At 33.7% G+C, this 18574-nt stretch overlaps 1 protein-coding gene across 3 annotated transcripts; it reads right to left on the bottom strand.

Annotated features, from left to right (window-relative positions):
* LOC107616731 (F-box protein SKIP23) lies at positions 14077 to 18216 on the bottom strand. 3 transcript variants are annotated; one of them, XR_002353922.1, is made up of 3 exons: positions 17748 to 18160; positions 15128 to 15239; positions 14077 to 14192 (listed from the first exon to the last, which is right to left on the bottom strand). XR_002353922.1 is itself a non-coding variant. In XM_021111366.1 (2 exons), exon 2 carries the CDS (start codon positions 17393 to 17395, stop codon positions 16313 to 16315), a length of 1083 nt encoding a protein of 360 aa, XP_020967025.1. In that variant the 5' UTR covers positions 17396 to 17457; positions 17748 to 18216; the 3' UTR covers positions 16138 to 16312. The 3 variants fall into 3 exon arrangements, 2 of the variants coding, with proteins under 2 accessions (XP_020967025.1, XP_016174151.1); XM_021111366.1 differs by lacking the exons at positions 14077 to 14192; positions 15128 to 15239 and adding an exon at positions 16138 to 17457 and having other exon boundaries at positions 17748 to 18216; XM_016318665.2 differs by lacking the exons at positions 14077 to 14192; positions 15128 to 15239 and adding an exon at positions 16138 to 17492 and having other exon boundaries at positions 17748 to 18215.

The following is an 18574-nucleotide window of genomic DNA, read 5'->3' on the forward strand; positions in this document are numbered from 1 at the left end:
CGGAAAATATAGTTTTCTGCGTAAAAGTGCGCAGTGGAATTTTGACCGGCAGTACCAGCTGAGATCTATCTGGTACTACAACTGAGGAAATTGATTATGGGTAAATAAGACTAAGAAATGTTAAAATGAGAAAGTTATGTCCGTCGGAAGATTGGGGGTTGAATCTGTAAATTCTGCAGCTTTTAACTTAGAAAATTTTTAGCAGAATGACCCTCCAGCGTAGGCGCACTTGGCGCGTACGCGTCGTTCTTCAAGAAGGCACTATCCACGCGTGCGCGTGGTGTGCGCGGGCACATCGATGCGCTGCACTAAATGCCCAGCTATTTTCCCGAGAGTTGTGCCAGTTTTGTGCCTGGGGCGCAAGAGCACCCACGCGTATGCGTGGCTGACGCTTTCGGCTTCACGGTTTATCTTTTGTTGTCGAAACGTGAGAGATACGTCTTCGCGATTTTATTTCTACTCTTTTCAGGCTTCTCGATTAATACTCCTTTCGAAATTACCTATATTTATTTATTAAAAATCCACCTGAGAGTCGTACCACCGTAATATCATTGACTTATGACTCGAGCATAAGGATTTGAATATTAGGGTGTTACATTTGACGTCCTTGATCTTTCCAACAAATTTTTTGTTCCAGCTAAGTTACCAACCTGGATTTTCAATTTCAGTTCTGGTATATCAGCTATTTTCCTCTCAAAAACTTCATTGCAATGCCAACTTCCTCAAACTTTTCCACACTTTCAAAGCCTTGATTCCTTGTTTTTGGATGAGAATGATCTCAATGGATCCACTCCAAATTGGGTGGGGTAACTTGAGATACAAAAAAACCTGTATCTTACTAGAAATTCATTTTCAGGTCTTTTTCCTACAAGTTTAAAAAATTTGTCATCTTTGACTTGTTTATCACTTGAATCAAATTATTTTACTGGAAATATTTTTGAAAATTTATTTCAAACCTAGACTATTTAGGTTTTGGCTCACAATCATTGTTGTTCGAATTTGATCCTTAATGGATTCCTCCTTTTCAACTCCAAACTTTGATATTGGATGCTGTAAGGCACAAATTTCCTTCAGGGAAATATAGACAGGGCTCGCTGCCACTTTTAAACATTTTGAACTCAAGAATTCCACTAGAACCAAGTGAAAAGTTCTGGAAATTTATTTTTGATCAAGTTGAATATCTTGTTTTCCAAAATAGTTCAATCAACGGCAGTATTTCGAATGTGTTATTTCATTCTAAAGTATTCATGCTATGTAGCAATAATTTCAGAGGTAATGTGTCTCGAATATCCCCAAATGTCACTCTTTTGGATTTATCCTACAACTCTTTGTCTGGATCCATTTGTCATTTATTATGTCGCAAGACAAAAGAAAAAAAATAATTTGAACTATTTTGATCTATCTCAAAATCTATGATCAGGAGAGATTCCAAATTGTTGGATTCGTTGGAAATCATCGAAATATATTAACTTGGAAGGCAATAATTTTAGAGGCCAAATTCCCTACTCAATAAGTATTTTGTCCAACCTAGTTTCATTTAGTCTATTCAATAATAGATTATCTGGGGAAGTGCCTGTTTCATTAAAAATTTGTGAAAAGCTTCAAATTCTTAATTTAGGTGAAAATAAGTTTTCAGGAGCTATATCAAATTGGGTGGGACAAAATATAACTGCGCTCCAATTACGATCCAACCTATCTAATGGTAATATCCCCACTACAATATGCAAGCTTGATTTTCTCAAGATATTAGATCTTTCAAATAACAAATTATTAGGGCCAATTCCAAGTTGTTGTGGAGTCAGTCTATTCGCTTCTAGAAATGTGGAGTCAGTCTATCCGCGTTTAGAAATGTGGAGTAACTACACAGTTTTAGTACTTTTACGCTTCCAAATTTGCTACATATATCCCTATATTTCAGATTTTCAATATGCAAACCAAAATTTTTCAAATCTATCTGAAAGTTTGTTTTGGATTGAAAATTTTAAATCTAAAACATGAATTTTCAATACTATATTCAAATCCTTTTGTTTTTTTTATTATTATTATGTAGAGCCATGTGTAATCCAAAAGTCCTTCCTTGTGATGAGAAGGACAAAAACACATTAATCATGTTCAAACAGGGAGCTATTGATCCCTCCGAAATACTTTTTTATGGTCCGTTGAAAAAAAAAATTGTTGCCAATGTAGAGGTGTCCAATGTGACAACACTACTGGCAAAGACACGGGGCTCAGTCTTACTTGTCCTCAAATTTATCCTGTTTATGGTAATGATATTAACAAACTGCATTGCCTAACAGGTGAGCTCAATATCTCTTCTTTGTTTGAGCTTCAATTTCTATCTTTTTTAGAGTTGGGCAACAATAACTTCAGCAACATCCATTATCATGGTCAGGGTGGAAACTCTTCCAACAACCTCCACTATCTTGATTTTTCAGATAATGGCAATCATAAAGCTGATCATATGCTTCATTGGATTTCTAATCTTTCCTCTCTGCAGTATCAGGATCTTACTGGCATTAATCTTCAAGAGGAAACTAATTGGCTTCAGTTAGTTACATTGCTTCCTTCTATTTCAGAGTTATATTTGGAGTATTACGGACTTCGAAAAATTTATCCATCCCTGCAATACGCCAATTTTACTGCACTTGACGTCCTTGATCTTTCCAACAATGATTTTATTCCAGCTAAGTTACCAACCTGGATTTTCAATTTCAGTTTTGGTATATCAACTATTTTTCTCTCAAAAACTTCATTGCAATGCCAACTTCCTCAAACATTTCCACACTTTCAAAGCCTTGATTCCTTATTTTTGGATGACAATGATCTCAATGGATCCACTCCAAATTGGGTGGGTTAACTTGAGATACAAAAAAACCTGTATCTTTCTAGAAATTTATTTTCAGGTCCTTTTCCTACAAGTTTAAAAAATTTGTCATCTTTGACTTGTTTATCACTTGAATCAATTTCTGGAAATATTTTTGAAAATTTTTTTCACACCTTTTCAAACCTAGAACATTTAGGTTTTGGCTCACAATCATTGTTGTTCGACTTTGATCCCCAATGGATTCCTCATTTTCAACTCCAAACTTTGATATTGGATGTTGTAAGGCCCAAACTTCCTTCAAGGAAATATAGACAGGGCTCGCTACCACTTTTAAACATTTTGAACTCAAGAATCCCACTAGAACCAAGTGAAAAGTTCTGGAAATTTATTTCTGATCAAGTTGAATATCTTGTTTTCCAAACTAGTTCAATCAACGGCAGTATTTCGAATGTGTTATTTCATTCTAAAGTATTCATGCTAAGTAGCAATAATTTTAGAGGTAATGTGCCTCGAATATCCCCAAATGTCACTCTTTTGGATTTATCCTACAACTCTTTGTCTGGATCCATTTGTCATTTATTATGTCGCAAGACAAAAGAAAAAAAATCATTTGAACTCTTTTGATCTATCTCAAAATCTATTATCAGGAGAGATTCCAAATTGTTGGATTCATTGGAAATCATCGAAATATATTAACTTGGAAGGCAATAATTTTAGAGGCCAAATTCCCTACTCAATAAGTATTTTGTCCAACCTAGTTTCATTTAGTCTATTCAATTATAGATTATCTGGAGAAGTGCCTGTTTCATTAAAAATTTGTGAAAAACTTCGAATTCTTAATTTAGGTGAAAATAAGTTTTCAGGAGCTATATTAAATTGGGTGGGACAAAATATAACTCCCCTCCAATTACGATCTAACCTATCTAGTAGTAATATCCCCACTACAATATGCAAGCTTGATTTTCTAAAGTTATTAGATCTTTCAAATAACAAATTATCACGGCCGATTCCAAGTTGTTGTGGAGTCAGTCTATTCACTTCTAGAAATGTGGAGTCAGTCTTTGTAGAGTCAGTCTATCAGTGTTTAGAAATGGGGAGTAACTATGCAGTTTTAGCACTTTTACGCTTCCAAATTTGCTATATATATCCCTATATTTCAGATTTCCAATATGCAAACTAAAATTTCTCAAATCTATCTGAAAGTTTGTTTTGGATTGAAAATTTTAAATCTAAAACATGAATTTTCTATACTATATTCAAATATTTTTGTTTTCAGTTCTTATCTTCACCTTCTTCGTCGATCCATTGTTCTCAGGATGTAGCGGAGGTTCTACTTTCTCACAAAGCTCAACGGCGACAGTGCACTCCATTTTCAGAGATAGACCTGTCTTGAAACGGCTTTTACAATCCTACACTTGCCTTATCTTACCCTTGACTCTCTCTCTCGATAGAGACTGAAAACTTTACCAATAAGAGGGAATCGTTGCTGTAGTCGATTGCTCCGGAATTGGACACCTTCCTCCAACAGCCCATAATTCCATGTCATGATGGCGAAGACAAATGAAGTTTGGGGCGCAGTTCGCTCCTCGCTTTTGTTCAATTATAAATTACAAGAAAGTTTGATGGAGATTTATAGCATCATTCAAGTAAATACAGATTGAGATCATAGAAACATGAGCTTGTGATATAGCTACACCTAATTCCAGACCGGTTAATGCAAGAATTATAAATAAAGGACCAAGATCTCCTATGAAATAGAAAAGATCATTCATACATAGCATAGTCCAAGAGGACCCACTTAAAATCTTTACTGAACTATGACCGGCCATCATATTAGCAAAAAACGTATTCATGAGCTTAATGCGCGAAAACTAGAAAAATGGGGTCCCCAAAATATTTGAAAGGAATTCCGTATGGGTGGTTGTTATAAAGTCCTCCCAAGTTTCTATAAATTGTAAAAGGGTGGGGGAAGGAGGGTCAGCCCGTACAAAGTGGGGGAGTAAGCTAAGGTAGTCAGTTGTTTCATAATCTACGAGGAAGATAGACATTACATTCTTAACGTCCACCTCGCAGGGTTCATAATTTAGTTTTCGTAGTATATGGGCGGCGTTTACGACGAGAAGCCCGTGTAAGTTTTGTGTGCGGTCCACTTCCGTTTTTATTATTATTTCCACACTTTCAAAGCCTTGATTCCTTATTTTTGGATGACAATGATCTCAATGGATCCATTCCAAATTGGATGGGTCAACTTGAGAAACTAAAAAATCTGTATCTTCCTAGAAATTCGTTTTCAGATCCTTTTCCTACAAGTTTTGAACTTTGTCATCTTTGACTTGTTTATCACTTGAATCAATTTCTGGAAATATTTTTGAAAATTTTTTTCACACCTTTTCAAACCTAGAACATTTAGGTTTTGGCTCACAATCATTGTTGTTCGACTTTGATCCCCAATGGATTCCTCATTTTCAACTCCAAACTTTGATATTGGATGTTGTAAGGCCCAAACTTCCTTCAAGGAAATATAGACAGGGCTCGCTACCACTTTTAAACATTTTGAACTCAAGAATCCCACTAGAACCAAGTGAAAAGTTCTGGAAATTTATTTCTGATCAAGTTGAATATCTTGTTTTCCAAACTAGTTCAATCAACGGCAGTATTTCGAATGTGTTATTTCATTCTAAAGTATTCATGCTAAGTAGCAATAATTTTAGAGGTAATGTGCCTCGAATATCCCCAAATGTCACTCTTTTGGATTTATCCTACAACTCTTTGTCTGGATCCATTTGTCATTTATTATGTCGCAAGACAAAAGAAAAAAAATCATTTGAACTCTTTTGATCTATCTCAAAATCTATTATCAGGAGAGATTCCAAATTGTTGGATTCATTGGAAATCATCGAAATATATTAACTTGGAAGGCAATAATTTTAGAGGCCAAATTCCCTACTCAATAAGTATTTTGTCCAACCTAGTTTCATTTAGTCTATTCAATTATAGATTATCTGGAGAAGTGCCTGTTTCATTAAAAATTTGTGAAAAACTTCGAATTCTTAATTTAGGTGAAAATAAGTTTTCAGGAGCTATATTAAATTGGGTGGGACAAAATATAACTCCCCTCCAATTACGATCTAACCTATCTAGTAGTAATATCCCCACTACAATATGCAAGCTTGATTTTCTAAAGTTATTAGATCTTTCAAATAACAAATTATCACGGCCGATTCCAAGTTGTTGTGGAGTCAGTCTATTCACTTCTAGAAATGTGGAGTCAGTCTTTGTAGAGTCAGTCTATCAGTGTTTAGAAATGGGGAGTAACTATGCAGTTTTAGCACTTTTACGCTTCCAAATTTGCTATATATATCCCTATATTTCAGATTTCCAATATGCAAACTAAAATTTCTCAAATCTATCTGAAAGTTTGTTTTGGATTGAAAATTTTAAATCTAAAACATGAATTTTCTATACTATATTCAAATATTTTTGTTTTCAGTTCTTATCTTCACCTTCTTCGTCGATCCATTGTTCTCAGGATGTAGCGGAGGTTCTACTTTCTCACAAAGCTCAACGGCGACAGTGCACTCCATTTTCAGAGATAGACCTGTCTTGAAACGGCTTTTACAATCCTACACTTGCCTTATCTTACCCTTGACTCTCTCTCTCGATAGAGACTGAAAACTTTACCAATAAGAGGGAATCGTTGCTGTAGTCGATTGCTCCGGAATTGGACACCTTCCTCCAACAGCCCATAATTCCATGTCATGATGGCGAAGACAAATGAAGTTTGGGGCGCAGTTCGCTCCTCGCTTTTGTTCAATTATAAATTACAAGAAAGTTTGATGGAGATTTATAGCATCATTCAAGTAAATACAGATTGAGATCATAGAAACATGAGCTTGTGATATAGCTACACCTAATTCCAGACCGGTTAATGCAAGAATTATAAATAAAGGACCAAGATCTCCTATGAAATAGAAAAGATCATTCATACATAGCATAGTCCAAGAGGACCCACTTAAAATCTTTACTGAACTATGACCGGCCATCATATTAGCAAAAAACGTATTCATGAGCTTAATGCGCGAAAACTAGAAAAATGGGGTCCCCAAAATATTTGAAAGGAATTCCGTATGGGTGGTTGTTATAAAGTCCTCCCAAGTTTCTATAAATTGTAAAAGGGTGGGGGAAGGAGGGTCAGCCCGTACAAAGTGGGGGAGTAAGCTAAGGTAGTCAGTTGTTTCATAATCTACGAGGAAGATAGACATTACATTCTTAACGTCCACCTCGCAGGGTTCATAATTTAGTTTTCGTAGTATATGGGCGGCGTTTACGACGAGAAGCCCGTGTAAGTTTTGTGTGCGGTCCACTTCCGTTTTTATTATTGTTATGTAGAGCCATGTGTAATCCAAAAGTCCTTCCTTGTGATGAGAAGGACAAAAACACATTAACCATGTTCAAACATGGAGCTATTGATCCCTCCGAAATACTTTTTTATGGTCCATTGGAAGAAAAGATTGTTGCCAATGGAGAGCAGTACATTGTGACAACACTACTAGCAAAGTCACGGGGCTCAGTCTTACTTGTCATCAAATTTATCCTGTTTATGGTAATCATAGTTGTAAAAACCGGACCGGACCGGCCGGTTCGACCGGAAAACCGGTGAACCGGACCTTATACCGGTCCGGTCCAGTGTTTGAACCGCACAAGGAATTGAACCGGTCAAACTCGGTGTGAACCGGTACGAACCGGTCAAAACCGGTGCGAACCGGTCAAAACCGGTGAGGTGGTCTGACCGAACCGTTTGGAAGAAAATATTTCCAAAATGCTTGAGGTAGGGTTCGAACCCTTGTCCTCAAGGAAACCAAAATGCTCCACAACCACCAGACCATTATGTTTTCGATTAAAACATATGCAAATTATAATACATATAGATATCTTCTATCAAATAGTTTACTTTTATTTAATTTATTTTAATTTTAATTATAAATTCACTCCTTCTTAAATTAATTATATTTTTATTTAACAATAATGATAAACTCACTTATTTTTTTATAATTATATAATATCTATTAATATTATTTTTTAATAAATACTTGTAGTATATAATAGTATAAAAGATATAAACTAATTAATAAATTATTAAAATTTGAAAATAATAGTTATTTTAATATATAAACAAAATAAAAATACTTATGATCGAGAAAAATGGTGCATATAGAGATATGACCATTGAACTGACTCACTCTGAGAATTCCTAATGGTTATAATTACCGCATATTTGTTAATAGGATATTCTCAAGATGAACATAGTAATAGAGTTTCCTTTGACCTGCGACTGTCATAGTAATTAACAATGTATTTATTATACTTTGATTCCGGACACCTAATACCCTAGGGTGCTAGTTGAATGGATATTGAGTATGATTTAAATACTTGTAGAATTAATGATTAGTCAATAAGAAATCCGTCAACTCTCGGTAAAGAGTTTGAGCTCTGATTATGATGACTGAGATGAATAAAATCTTGTCCAAGGGGATTGAATGAATGAAGAAATGAGTTTCTTAGTTTATTCACAGTTCATTATAATAATGGTAACAAGTTAGAGTTTGACAATTAAACCATACTCTAAAGGTTAACCAAGAGCTGGAAAGATAGAAGGAATTATACTTTGTTCTTCTAAGGTTCTTAGTAAAAATATATTACTTCATACTATCGGGTCGTTGAGGAGTGTTGCTAGATGCCAACCTTGATTAGTAAATTTAGTATGACTAATTTACTATCCGCTTAGTATTGAACCTATGGGGTCACACACTAACGAGTGTTCTAATCTTTGCTGTAGAATTATTTAATTATTATTTTGATTTGATCAAATAAATAATTATATTAATTCAAATGGAATATTATTATATTCTTTGATAGCACCAAAAATATAATAATAGTATGATGATTGAGAATATTAAATGAGATTTGAGAATAATTAGTTATTCTATTTCTAAATTTGGATGAGATTCTAACTGATTCTGTTTTCAAATTGAGTTATGATATGATTCATAAATTTGAAGGATTCAGATTTAGAATTTCAAGATATGATTTAAATTTGAATTAAGATTCAAATTTAAAATCAGTAACAAATCTCATACTATATATATGTATGCCAAGAGTAAAGGAATGACAGACGAGAGAATAACAAGAGTTTTATTCCTTTACCTCTACACACATAAATGTATGTGAGCCTAATTCTTGGAGAAGAATTTTATGGCATGCAAAGAGTTGCAAGAGGTTTCTCAATTTATATCAGATGGCCATTGGTCAAAGAGTTGACGGCAAAGGTTGATTTTGGTGTGGATACGCATAGCGCCTTCGTACCATCGAAGGAGAAAAAGATTTTTACTAGCGTACTCAAGTATTTAGATCTGATCTACTATATATTTATTATTGGAATAAAAGTTTAAGCACAAAATAGATCTTTAATAATTACTTTCTTTTCTTCCGCTGCGTGTTATGAACACATGGTAATCCTTCAGTAATGATGTTAACAAACTGCATTGCCTAACAGGTGAGCTCAACATCTCTTCTTTGTTTGAGCTTCAATTTCTAGGTTTTTTAGAGTTGGGCAACAATAATTTCAGCATTATCCATTATCATGGTCAGGGTGGAAACTCTTCCAACAACCTCCACCACCTTGATTTGTTAGATAATGGCAATCTTAAAGCTGATCATATGCTTCATTGGATTTTTAATCTTTCCTTTCTGCAGTATCTGGACCTCACAGGAATTAAACTTCAAGAGGAAACTAATTGGCTTCAGTTAGTTACATTACTTCCTTCTCTTTCAGAGTTATATTTGGAGTATTACGGACTTCGGGACATTTATCCATCCCTGCAATACGCCAATTTTACTGCACTTGACGTCTTTGATCTTTTCAACAATGATTTTATTCCAGCTAAGTTACCAAACTGGATTTTCAATTTCAGTTTTGGTATATCAGCTATTTTCCTTTCAAAAAATTAATTGCAATGCCAACTTCCTCAAACATTTCTACACTTTCAAAGCCTTGATTCCCTATTTTTGGATGATAATGATCTCAATGGATCCATTTCAAATTGGGTGGGTCAACTTGAGAAACTAAAAAACATGTATCTTCCTAGAAATTTATTTTCAGGTCCTTTTCCTACAGGTTAAAAAAATTTATCATCTTTGACTTGTTTATCACTTGAATCAAATTCTTTTACTGGAAATATTTTTGAAAAATTTTTTCACGCCTTTTCAAACCTAGAATATTTAGCTTTTGGCTCACAATCATTGTTGTTCGACTTTGATCCTCAATGGATTCCTCCTTTTCAACTCCTAACTTTGATCTTGGATGCTGTGAGGCCCAAACTTCCTTCATGGATATATTGACAAAATTCGCTGCCACTTTTAAACATTTTGAACTCAAGAATCCCACTAGAACCAAGTGAAAAGTTCTGAAAATTTATTTTTGATCAAGTTGAATATCTTATTTTCCAAAATGGTTCAATCAATGGCAGTATTTCGAATGTGTTATTTCATTCTAAAGTATTCATGCTAAGTAGCAATAATCTTAGAGGTAATGTGCCTCGAATATTCCCAAATGTCACTCTTTTGGATTTATCCTACAACTCTTTGTCTGGATCCATTTCTCATTTCTTATGTCGCAAGAGAAAAGCAAAAAATAATTTGAAATATTTGGATCTCTCTCATAATCTATTATCAGGAGAGATTCTAAATTATTGGATTCATTGAAAATCATCGGAATATATTAACCTGGAAGGCAATAATTTTAGAGGCCAAATTTCCTACTCAATAAGTATTTTGTCCAACCTAGTTTCATTTAGTCTATTCAATAATAGATTATCTGGAGAAGTGCCTGTTCAATTAAAAATTTGTGAAAAGCTTCGAATTCTTAATTTAGGTGAAAATAAGTTTTCAGGAGCTATATCAAATTGGGTGGGACAAAATATAATTGTGCTCCAATTACGATCCAACCTATTTAGTGGTAATATCCACACTACAATATGAAAGCTTGATTTTCTCAAGATATTGAATCTTTCAAATAACAAATTATCATGGCCAATTCCAAGTTGTTGTGGAGTCAGTTTATTCTCTTCTAGAAATGTGGAGTCAATCTTTGTGGAGTCAGTCTATCCGTGTTTAGAAATGTGGAGTAACTATGCAGTTTTAGCACTTTTACGCTTCCAAATTTGCTATATATATCCCCATATTTCAGATTTTTAATATGCAAACAAAAATTTTTCAAATCTATCTAAAGTTTGTTTTAGATTGAAAATTTTAAATCTAAAACATGAACTTTCAATACTATATTCAAATCCTTTTGTTTTTTTTATATTATTTTGTAGAGCCATGTGTAATCCAAAAGTCCTTCCTTGTGATGAGAAGGACAAAAACAATGTTTATGGTAATGATGTTAACAAACTGCATTGCCTAACAGGTGAGCTCAACATCTCTTCTTTATTTGAGCTTCAATTTCTAAGTTTTTTGGAGTTGGGCAACAATGACATCAGCATCATCCATTATCATAGTCAGGGGGAAAACTCTTCCAACAACCTCTACTACCTTGATTTGTCAGATAATGGCAATCTTAAAGCTGATCATATGCTTCATTGGATTTCTAATCTTTCCTTTCTGCAGTATCAGGACCTCACTGGAATTAATCTTTAAGATGAAACTAATTGGCTTCAGTTAGTTAGATTGCTTCCTTCTATTTCAGAGTTATATTTGGAGTATTGCGGACTTCGGGACATTTATCCATCCCTGCAATACGCCAATTTTACTGCACTTGACGTTTTTGATCTTTCCAACAATGATTTTGTTCCAGCTAAGTTACCAAACTGGATTTTCAATTTCAGTTCTGGTATATTAGTTATTTTTCTCTTAAAATATTCATTGCAAGGCCAACTTCTTCAAACATTTCCACACTTTCAAAGCCTTAATTCCTTTTTTTTTTTGGATGACAATGATTTCAATAGATCCATTTCAAATTGGGTGGGTCAACTTGAGAAATTAAAAATCCTGTATCTTCCTAGAAATTTATTTTCAGGTCATTTTCCTACAGGTTTAAAAAAATTGTCATCTTTAACTTGTTTATCACTTTAATCAAATTTATTTACTGGCAATATTTCTGAAAATTTTTTTCACTCCTTTTCAAACCTAGAATATTTAGGATTTGGCTCAGAATTATTGTTGTTTAACTTTGATTCTCAATGAATTCCTCCTTTTCAACTCCAAACTTTGATATTGGATGCTGTGAGGCCCAAACTTCCTTCATGGATATATAGACAGGACTCGCTGCCACTTTTAAACATTTTGAATTCAAGAACCCCATTAGAACCAAGTGAAAAGTTCTGAAAATTTTTTTCTGATCAAGTTGAGTATCTTGTTTTGCAAAATAGTTCAATCAATTGCAGTATTTCGAATGCGTTATTTCATTCTAAACTATTCATGCTAAGTAGCAATAATTTCAGAGGTAATGTGCCTCAAATATCTCCAAATGTCACTCTTTTGGATTTATCCTACAACTCTTTGTCTAGAACCATTTCTCATTTTTTATGTCGCAAGACAAAAGAAAAAAATGATTTGAAATATTTGGATCTCTCTCATAATCTATTATCAAGAGAGATTCCAAATTATTGGATTCATTGAAAATCATCGGAATATATTAACTTGGAAGGCAATAATTTTAGAGGCCAAATTCTCTACTCAATTAATATTTTGTCCAACCTAGTTTCATTTAGTTTATTCAATAATAGATTATCTAAAGAAGTGCCCGTTTCATTAAAAATTTGTGAAAAGTTTCGAATTCTTAATTTAGGTGAAAATAATTTTTCAGGAGCTATATCAAATTGGGTGGGACAAAATATAATTACACTCCAATTACGATCCAACCTATTTAGTGGTAATATCCCTACTACAATATGCAAGCTTGATTTTCTAAAGATATTGGATCTTTCAAATAACAAATTATCAGGGCCAATTCCAAGTTGTTGTGGAGTCAGTCTATTCGCTTCTAGAAATGTGAAGTCAGTCTTTGTAGAGTCAGTCTATCCGCGTTTAAAAATGTAGAGTAACTATGCAGTTTTATGCTTCCAATATGCAAACTAAAATTTCTTAAATCTATCTAAAAGTTTGTTTTGGATTAAAAATTTTAAATTTAAAATATGAATTTTCAATCCAAAAGTTCTTTCTTGTGTTGAGATGTTTTGGAATTCAATTTGGAAGGCATTACGGATGGTCTCAGTGGAAGCTGTGTGGGCACCACCGGTGTGATGCATGAGGATGAAGACGTTTTGGTCTTTTGAGCTCAAATCTCCATGAATAACATTCCACCATCAGCTCCATGATCATCGTGATGGGACCAAGAAAGAACAACACAAACCAAAGAGGGGAAAACCAGAGATTTGTCTGAATCAAAAACGGAGGAAATCAAAACAAATAACTAACTTCTTTCTATGCATGCACCACAAAGACCATTGAGGGGGAAAAAAAGGAAAAGACAAAGATCACCCAGTTTTGAGAAACCCACAAACTTTCAGAGCAATGCTGCACACAACTTTTTATTTTTAAAAAAGAATTGATGATCTAATGTGAAATTCGCACTGCTTAATGTCGAAAAATATAAAATTGAGCTTTCAGAAGTTCACCTAATACAATCAAGTTCAGAGCTAAATTAGCTGGTATAAGAACCCACATGCACCATGAGAAACACAGAAACAAAGTTACAATCTTTTTGAAATTGAATAAAATGGTTGAATTGGGATTAAGAGACAGACAGAGAGAATCCAATGAAACCAGCTGCCAGAAACAATCTGAATTTGAAAACCCGTTTGAGATTAATAAAAAAGAGAAACAGTTATTCAAAAACTCACCTCTCAGAAGCAGAGAATGCAAAAGAGGAATATCAAATCAAACAAAGAGGAACCTCTGCAATGAACCATGCATTCAAAAATCAAAATTGAGAAGAAAGATAACGACTTTAACACTCAGCTGCGCAAACAATACACACAAGAAAAAAAAATATATGAAGCATTGAAAGATTGGAACTTGAAATTCGGAAATTGACCGAATTGCCCTCTTTACTTAAACAGGGCAAAAACTGAGTGAAACTAGTCTCGACATTCTAGAGGGAAAAACTGTCAATATTATTACATTGATCAATCTCATATTGTGATTACTGATTTTCAAAATTGGTAAATCAAGTAAAGAGATAATTTTCACAAACCACTTCCACAAGTCTTGCTCCTTCCCTGAGTCCTTGACGATCCATTTCTTTCAAATTTCTTGCAAAAGGTAGGGCATCTGGATCAATATTTTCCCGTCCTTCAGTGATTAACCCCTATATTTGGTAAAAACAATAAGCAAACTGAATAAGACATTGTAATCCATAAAAACCTGCCAAAAATCTAACTCTAGTTAAAAACTTAAAATTTTACGGGCTAATATTTTTTGACATCTTCAAAAGTGCTAAAACAGGGAAAGTGAGGTGATGTTTAAGATGAAAAACAGTGAATCATTGACTAATCAAAACCGGAATCTAAAGCAAGCCAGTGTGATAAAAGAATAAAATGCTTTCATTGTGAAAAAGGCAAAACAAGTATGTATATTTAATGATATCAATTGTTTTAAATAACAAGTCATTTACAGGACATTTGAATAAATAATAACTCATTAAATATATACAATAAAATAGGGTTAAATAAGTTTGATTTTCCATTAGATATACTACCTAACAGTTTTAAGTTTTGGAAGAGATGGTTCATAACATAATATCAAAGCCTCTGAGACAAAAATGTATAAATTTCAATTTCTGTTTCTCCCATTCTTATGAATAAATATCAAAATTAACACAAGGTTCCTGTGGACCTGTGCAATTTTGTCCATGCCTCAAGACAAAAAGATTGCCTATTATGTGAGGAGGCGTATTAGAAACTTTTCAACCATGAATGCATTTTGGCATATCATGATAGAAAGCAAGTGAGTTTTTTTCTTTTTCCCTTCTGAATTTTTAAAACATTTTTGGACTTTTAAAATGTTTACAAATTAACTTCTAAAATGTATGTCATATCAATGATTATTAGATTGCAGCTGGACAGGGTAATCAGTTCAATTAATGATAAAATAAGTATTTAAAATACAAGAACTAAACTAAAAATGTAAGTATTTAATTAATGTAACATAAGTATAAATCATCAATTATCAAAACTAAAAAGAACTATTTTATACCAATAGGGAAAACAAGAATTAAACCACAAGTACCAGGAAACACAATACCTTTGCGTCAACGACCCAAAATTGACTCTTTGCACTCTCATAAGCAATCTCATTATTCCCCAACATCCTTGCGATTGTTTTTCTTGCAGCATTGAGAACCCCAATTCCAGCACTGCAACAATAAAAATAAAATCAAAGAAGCAATAAAGCAATACAGTAAATATCAACATAAATGCTAGTGGTTTTTGGCTTACAACTTCATTGAAATCCAAAGTCCTATATGGTCTCAATTTTCCTGTCAACATAGCTTGGTCTAATGTAGTGCAGCTTTGATTCAGAGCAAAATTGGCAATTCAATTTGGAGGGATTTCACAAACAATAATGTGATAACAAAGCTACTTTATACATAGCTCCCAATCCAAGCTATCAATAACTTAAAAGGTTTACACTTTGTTTGTTCCTTTCTAATATCAAACTCCTTTTACCCTCAAAACTCTTTTGATACCGCAATCCAACATCATCCACTAAAGAGCAGTTCACCATAACAAGAACCTCTAGAAATTATTCAAAATATAATTAAAAAAATATAGATTTAATATTTTTTTTTTCTTTTTTATCCACTGTCAAGTGCAAAAATATTTTATGTAGTAATTTTAGTTATCCAATCATAACTTCACCTCTACACTCTCAGGAGTAGCAAGAATAGAACTCCATGACTGTGTAAAGCAGCAAAACATAAACACAAAACCAAATATAAGTGGAATAACCGAATAAGGTGATGAGTTAAAACAGAACACCATATCAGCAACTGCGATTGCTGCATATACAAGTACAACAATAATACATTGACCTTAGTCAAGAAACAACAATAGTTTTTCCTTTCCCATTCCGATATATATGAAACCAAATGTTTTCTTCATTTATTGTAAGCATGAATAATAAGAGACACACAATGCTTAACACTGTTCAATTCAATTTGCTTATGATGTTCTTTAAATTATAAGTAAAAAAGAAAAGGTGATTACGGTACCACATAATACACAGGTTTCTACCATAAAGAGACCAGAATAGATTACTAGGAGGAAAGAAAAAGATATATTGTAATGTGTCATATGTACTTAAAAACAGTCAGTGAATCTTAAGTTCTTTACATGATTTTTTGAATTGTCAAATACAGAAAAAACAAAAAAAAAAAAAATCAATTACAAAAGAACCATATCATTCTAAATGGCAAACTCTAAATTACTATGGAACTACCCAAATTGGTGGAGGATCAATCCTATTTGCACATTGCATGAGGCTCTTAATACATTTCTCTTGAAGATTGAAAACACCCCAATCATGTCCACCATACATGTAGTCCAAAGTCATCTCTTCCCACCTATCATCTGTGAAATAGATCGAGTTTGCTTCACACCCTAAGCAAGCTTTAGCATCCATTGATACAGACTCATTAGCACCCAAGAACAGAACTTTATCATGTAAAGATCTCATCTTTTTCCATCTCTTGTCTTCAATATCAAGTTTATAAACACTAAAATACTTTGTTCTATAAGGACAAATCAATGGTTGTGTATCCTCAGATGATAAAAGATCTCCTTCTTCTATTACCAACCCGTCATCATTCACAAAATTCCCAATAAATCTTGTCACCAGCAAGATTTCTTCTGCAGATACCATTAAGTATAAATTTCTTGAGAAATTATTTTCTAAATATGGTTTTTCCTCTTCATAATTTGCCTCCACAGGTGGTGTTAAAAGAATCAATCTTTTAGGAATTTGCCCACAAATATTCCAGACTTCAACAGAACCATCTTGTGTCAAGGCATAGAGATAGTTGTTGCTGAACACAATGTCACTATAAGATTGCTCATCATCAGAGAGCTCAACCCAAGTTGCAGAGTTGCAATAAGCAATCTTGTAGTTGGAACCATATATGATGGCAAGAATGTAGCTTGAGGGAGAGGAAGAACACATCAAGATTGCTTTGACTATGAAGGTTTTCCTTAAGTATTCAGCAAAGTAAGAATATGTGACAGGGTGCAAGAATGAAAGGGGAAGAGGTGGTACGTTAATGGTAGTGGAAGAAGAAGAGTTTAGAAGAAGTGGAACTCCATTCTGATCCAAAAGTATAATCCAACCATGAGAAGAACCAACACACCATGCTCCAACATGACCCTTCAATATGTTCTTCCATTCATAAAGCTTTTTCTCTGATAAACTGAAGATGCTTCGGTCAACAGTTATAGGATCATCATCATCAATGAGGTGTGTTTGTTGAAGGCTTGGAAGAAGAGCGTAGGGAACTGAGAGAGAAGGAGAAGCCATTGAAGTGTGAGTATTGTTTTTCACTCTTCTTTTTTGACGCTCTTTAATTTCATGGAAGAGAACTGTGAGGATTAAGACTTTAAATAGACTGAGATATCTACATTAAAATAGGAAACTAAAATCTGATTAAATCTTAAAAGATTAAAAAGATTAAAAAAGATTAAAAAACTTAAAAAAAGATTAAATCTTAAATCTGATTAAAATATCATTAATAAGATAAAATATTGTTGAAAAAGATTAAAAAAGATCCGGTAAAAAAATATGTCAATCTTAACGACCTCAACTCCTCAAGCGGCCTGACACTTAACTAACATGCTCACATTATAGCAAGGGAGTCAAAATGGCAACATACCTCGCAAAATCGTACGATTATGCAATTCAAACAGAAGCACCACCCGACCCGGCTTCAGTGCAACGGGCCAACAACCTGGCCCAGACCCAACCAACACAGAAGCTCCACCCGACCCGGCTTCAGTCTGCGATTCAAACAGCACTTCCCTCCCCTACCAGCGCCTGAGCGAAGACTTCCATTGGTTAATGATGCTTTGCCTCCGTACGGCTGCAGACTCGAAGCTCCACTCCCTCCCGCAGCGATCTGTCTGACTCTGGCTCTCTCCGTGGATCGGTCTCGGCGCCTCCACCGCCAGCGACTTCGCATGACTTGCCTCCCTCCTCTCCTCTTTTGCTGGTTTCTTCCAAGTTTTTATATTTTCTGATAGTCAAAAGGTGCTTAAGGGCCAAAAATAAAGAAAAACTAAACATTTCTAACTCTCTCTTCTAAGGTTTTATATAGTACATGTATATCAAGATAATAATTGTTGGTGAATTATTGAATTTTTGTTATATTCTAAAATCTCTGCTCATTTGCTTTTGTTATTTTTTAATTAATTTTGGTATGTTATGAAATCTTTGCTTAATTGCTTTTGCTATTCTTGAATCATTGGATTTAATTTAATGTTTTCTTTTGAAGTTGTGTTTGTAACTTGTAAGTTTGATTAGCTAAACTTTTTATAAATTAATTTTTATGCTATCAAAATTTTTAAATATTTTTTTAGAATATACAAATCATGTTTACATTACGCCTTACAATTTTATAAGTTATAATTCTACTTTATTCTTTAAATTGAGATAGAAATTATGAGTTTATTATCTTAAATTTTAAAGCTAAAATATATTTAT

The sequence above is a fragment of the Arachis ipaensis genome, chromosome B09 (assembly GCF_000816755.2).
Source record: "Arachis ipaensis cultivar K30076 chromosome B09, Araip1.1, whole genome shotgun sequence".
In the NCBI taxonomy this organism is placed as follows: domain Eukaryota; kingdom Viridiplantae; phylum Streptophyta; class Magnoliopsida; order Fabales; family Fabaceae; genus Arachis; species Arachis ipaensis.

Bases quoted from the DNA above. Each gene is read 5' to 3' on its own strand.
- LOC107616731 (XM_021111366.1), bottom strand. From the start codon at position 17,395: ATGGCTTCTCCTTCTCTCTCAGTTCCCTACGCTCTTCTTCCAAGCCTT.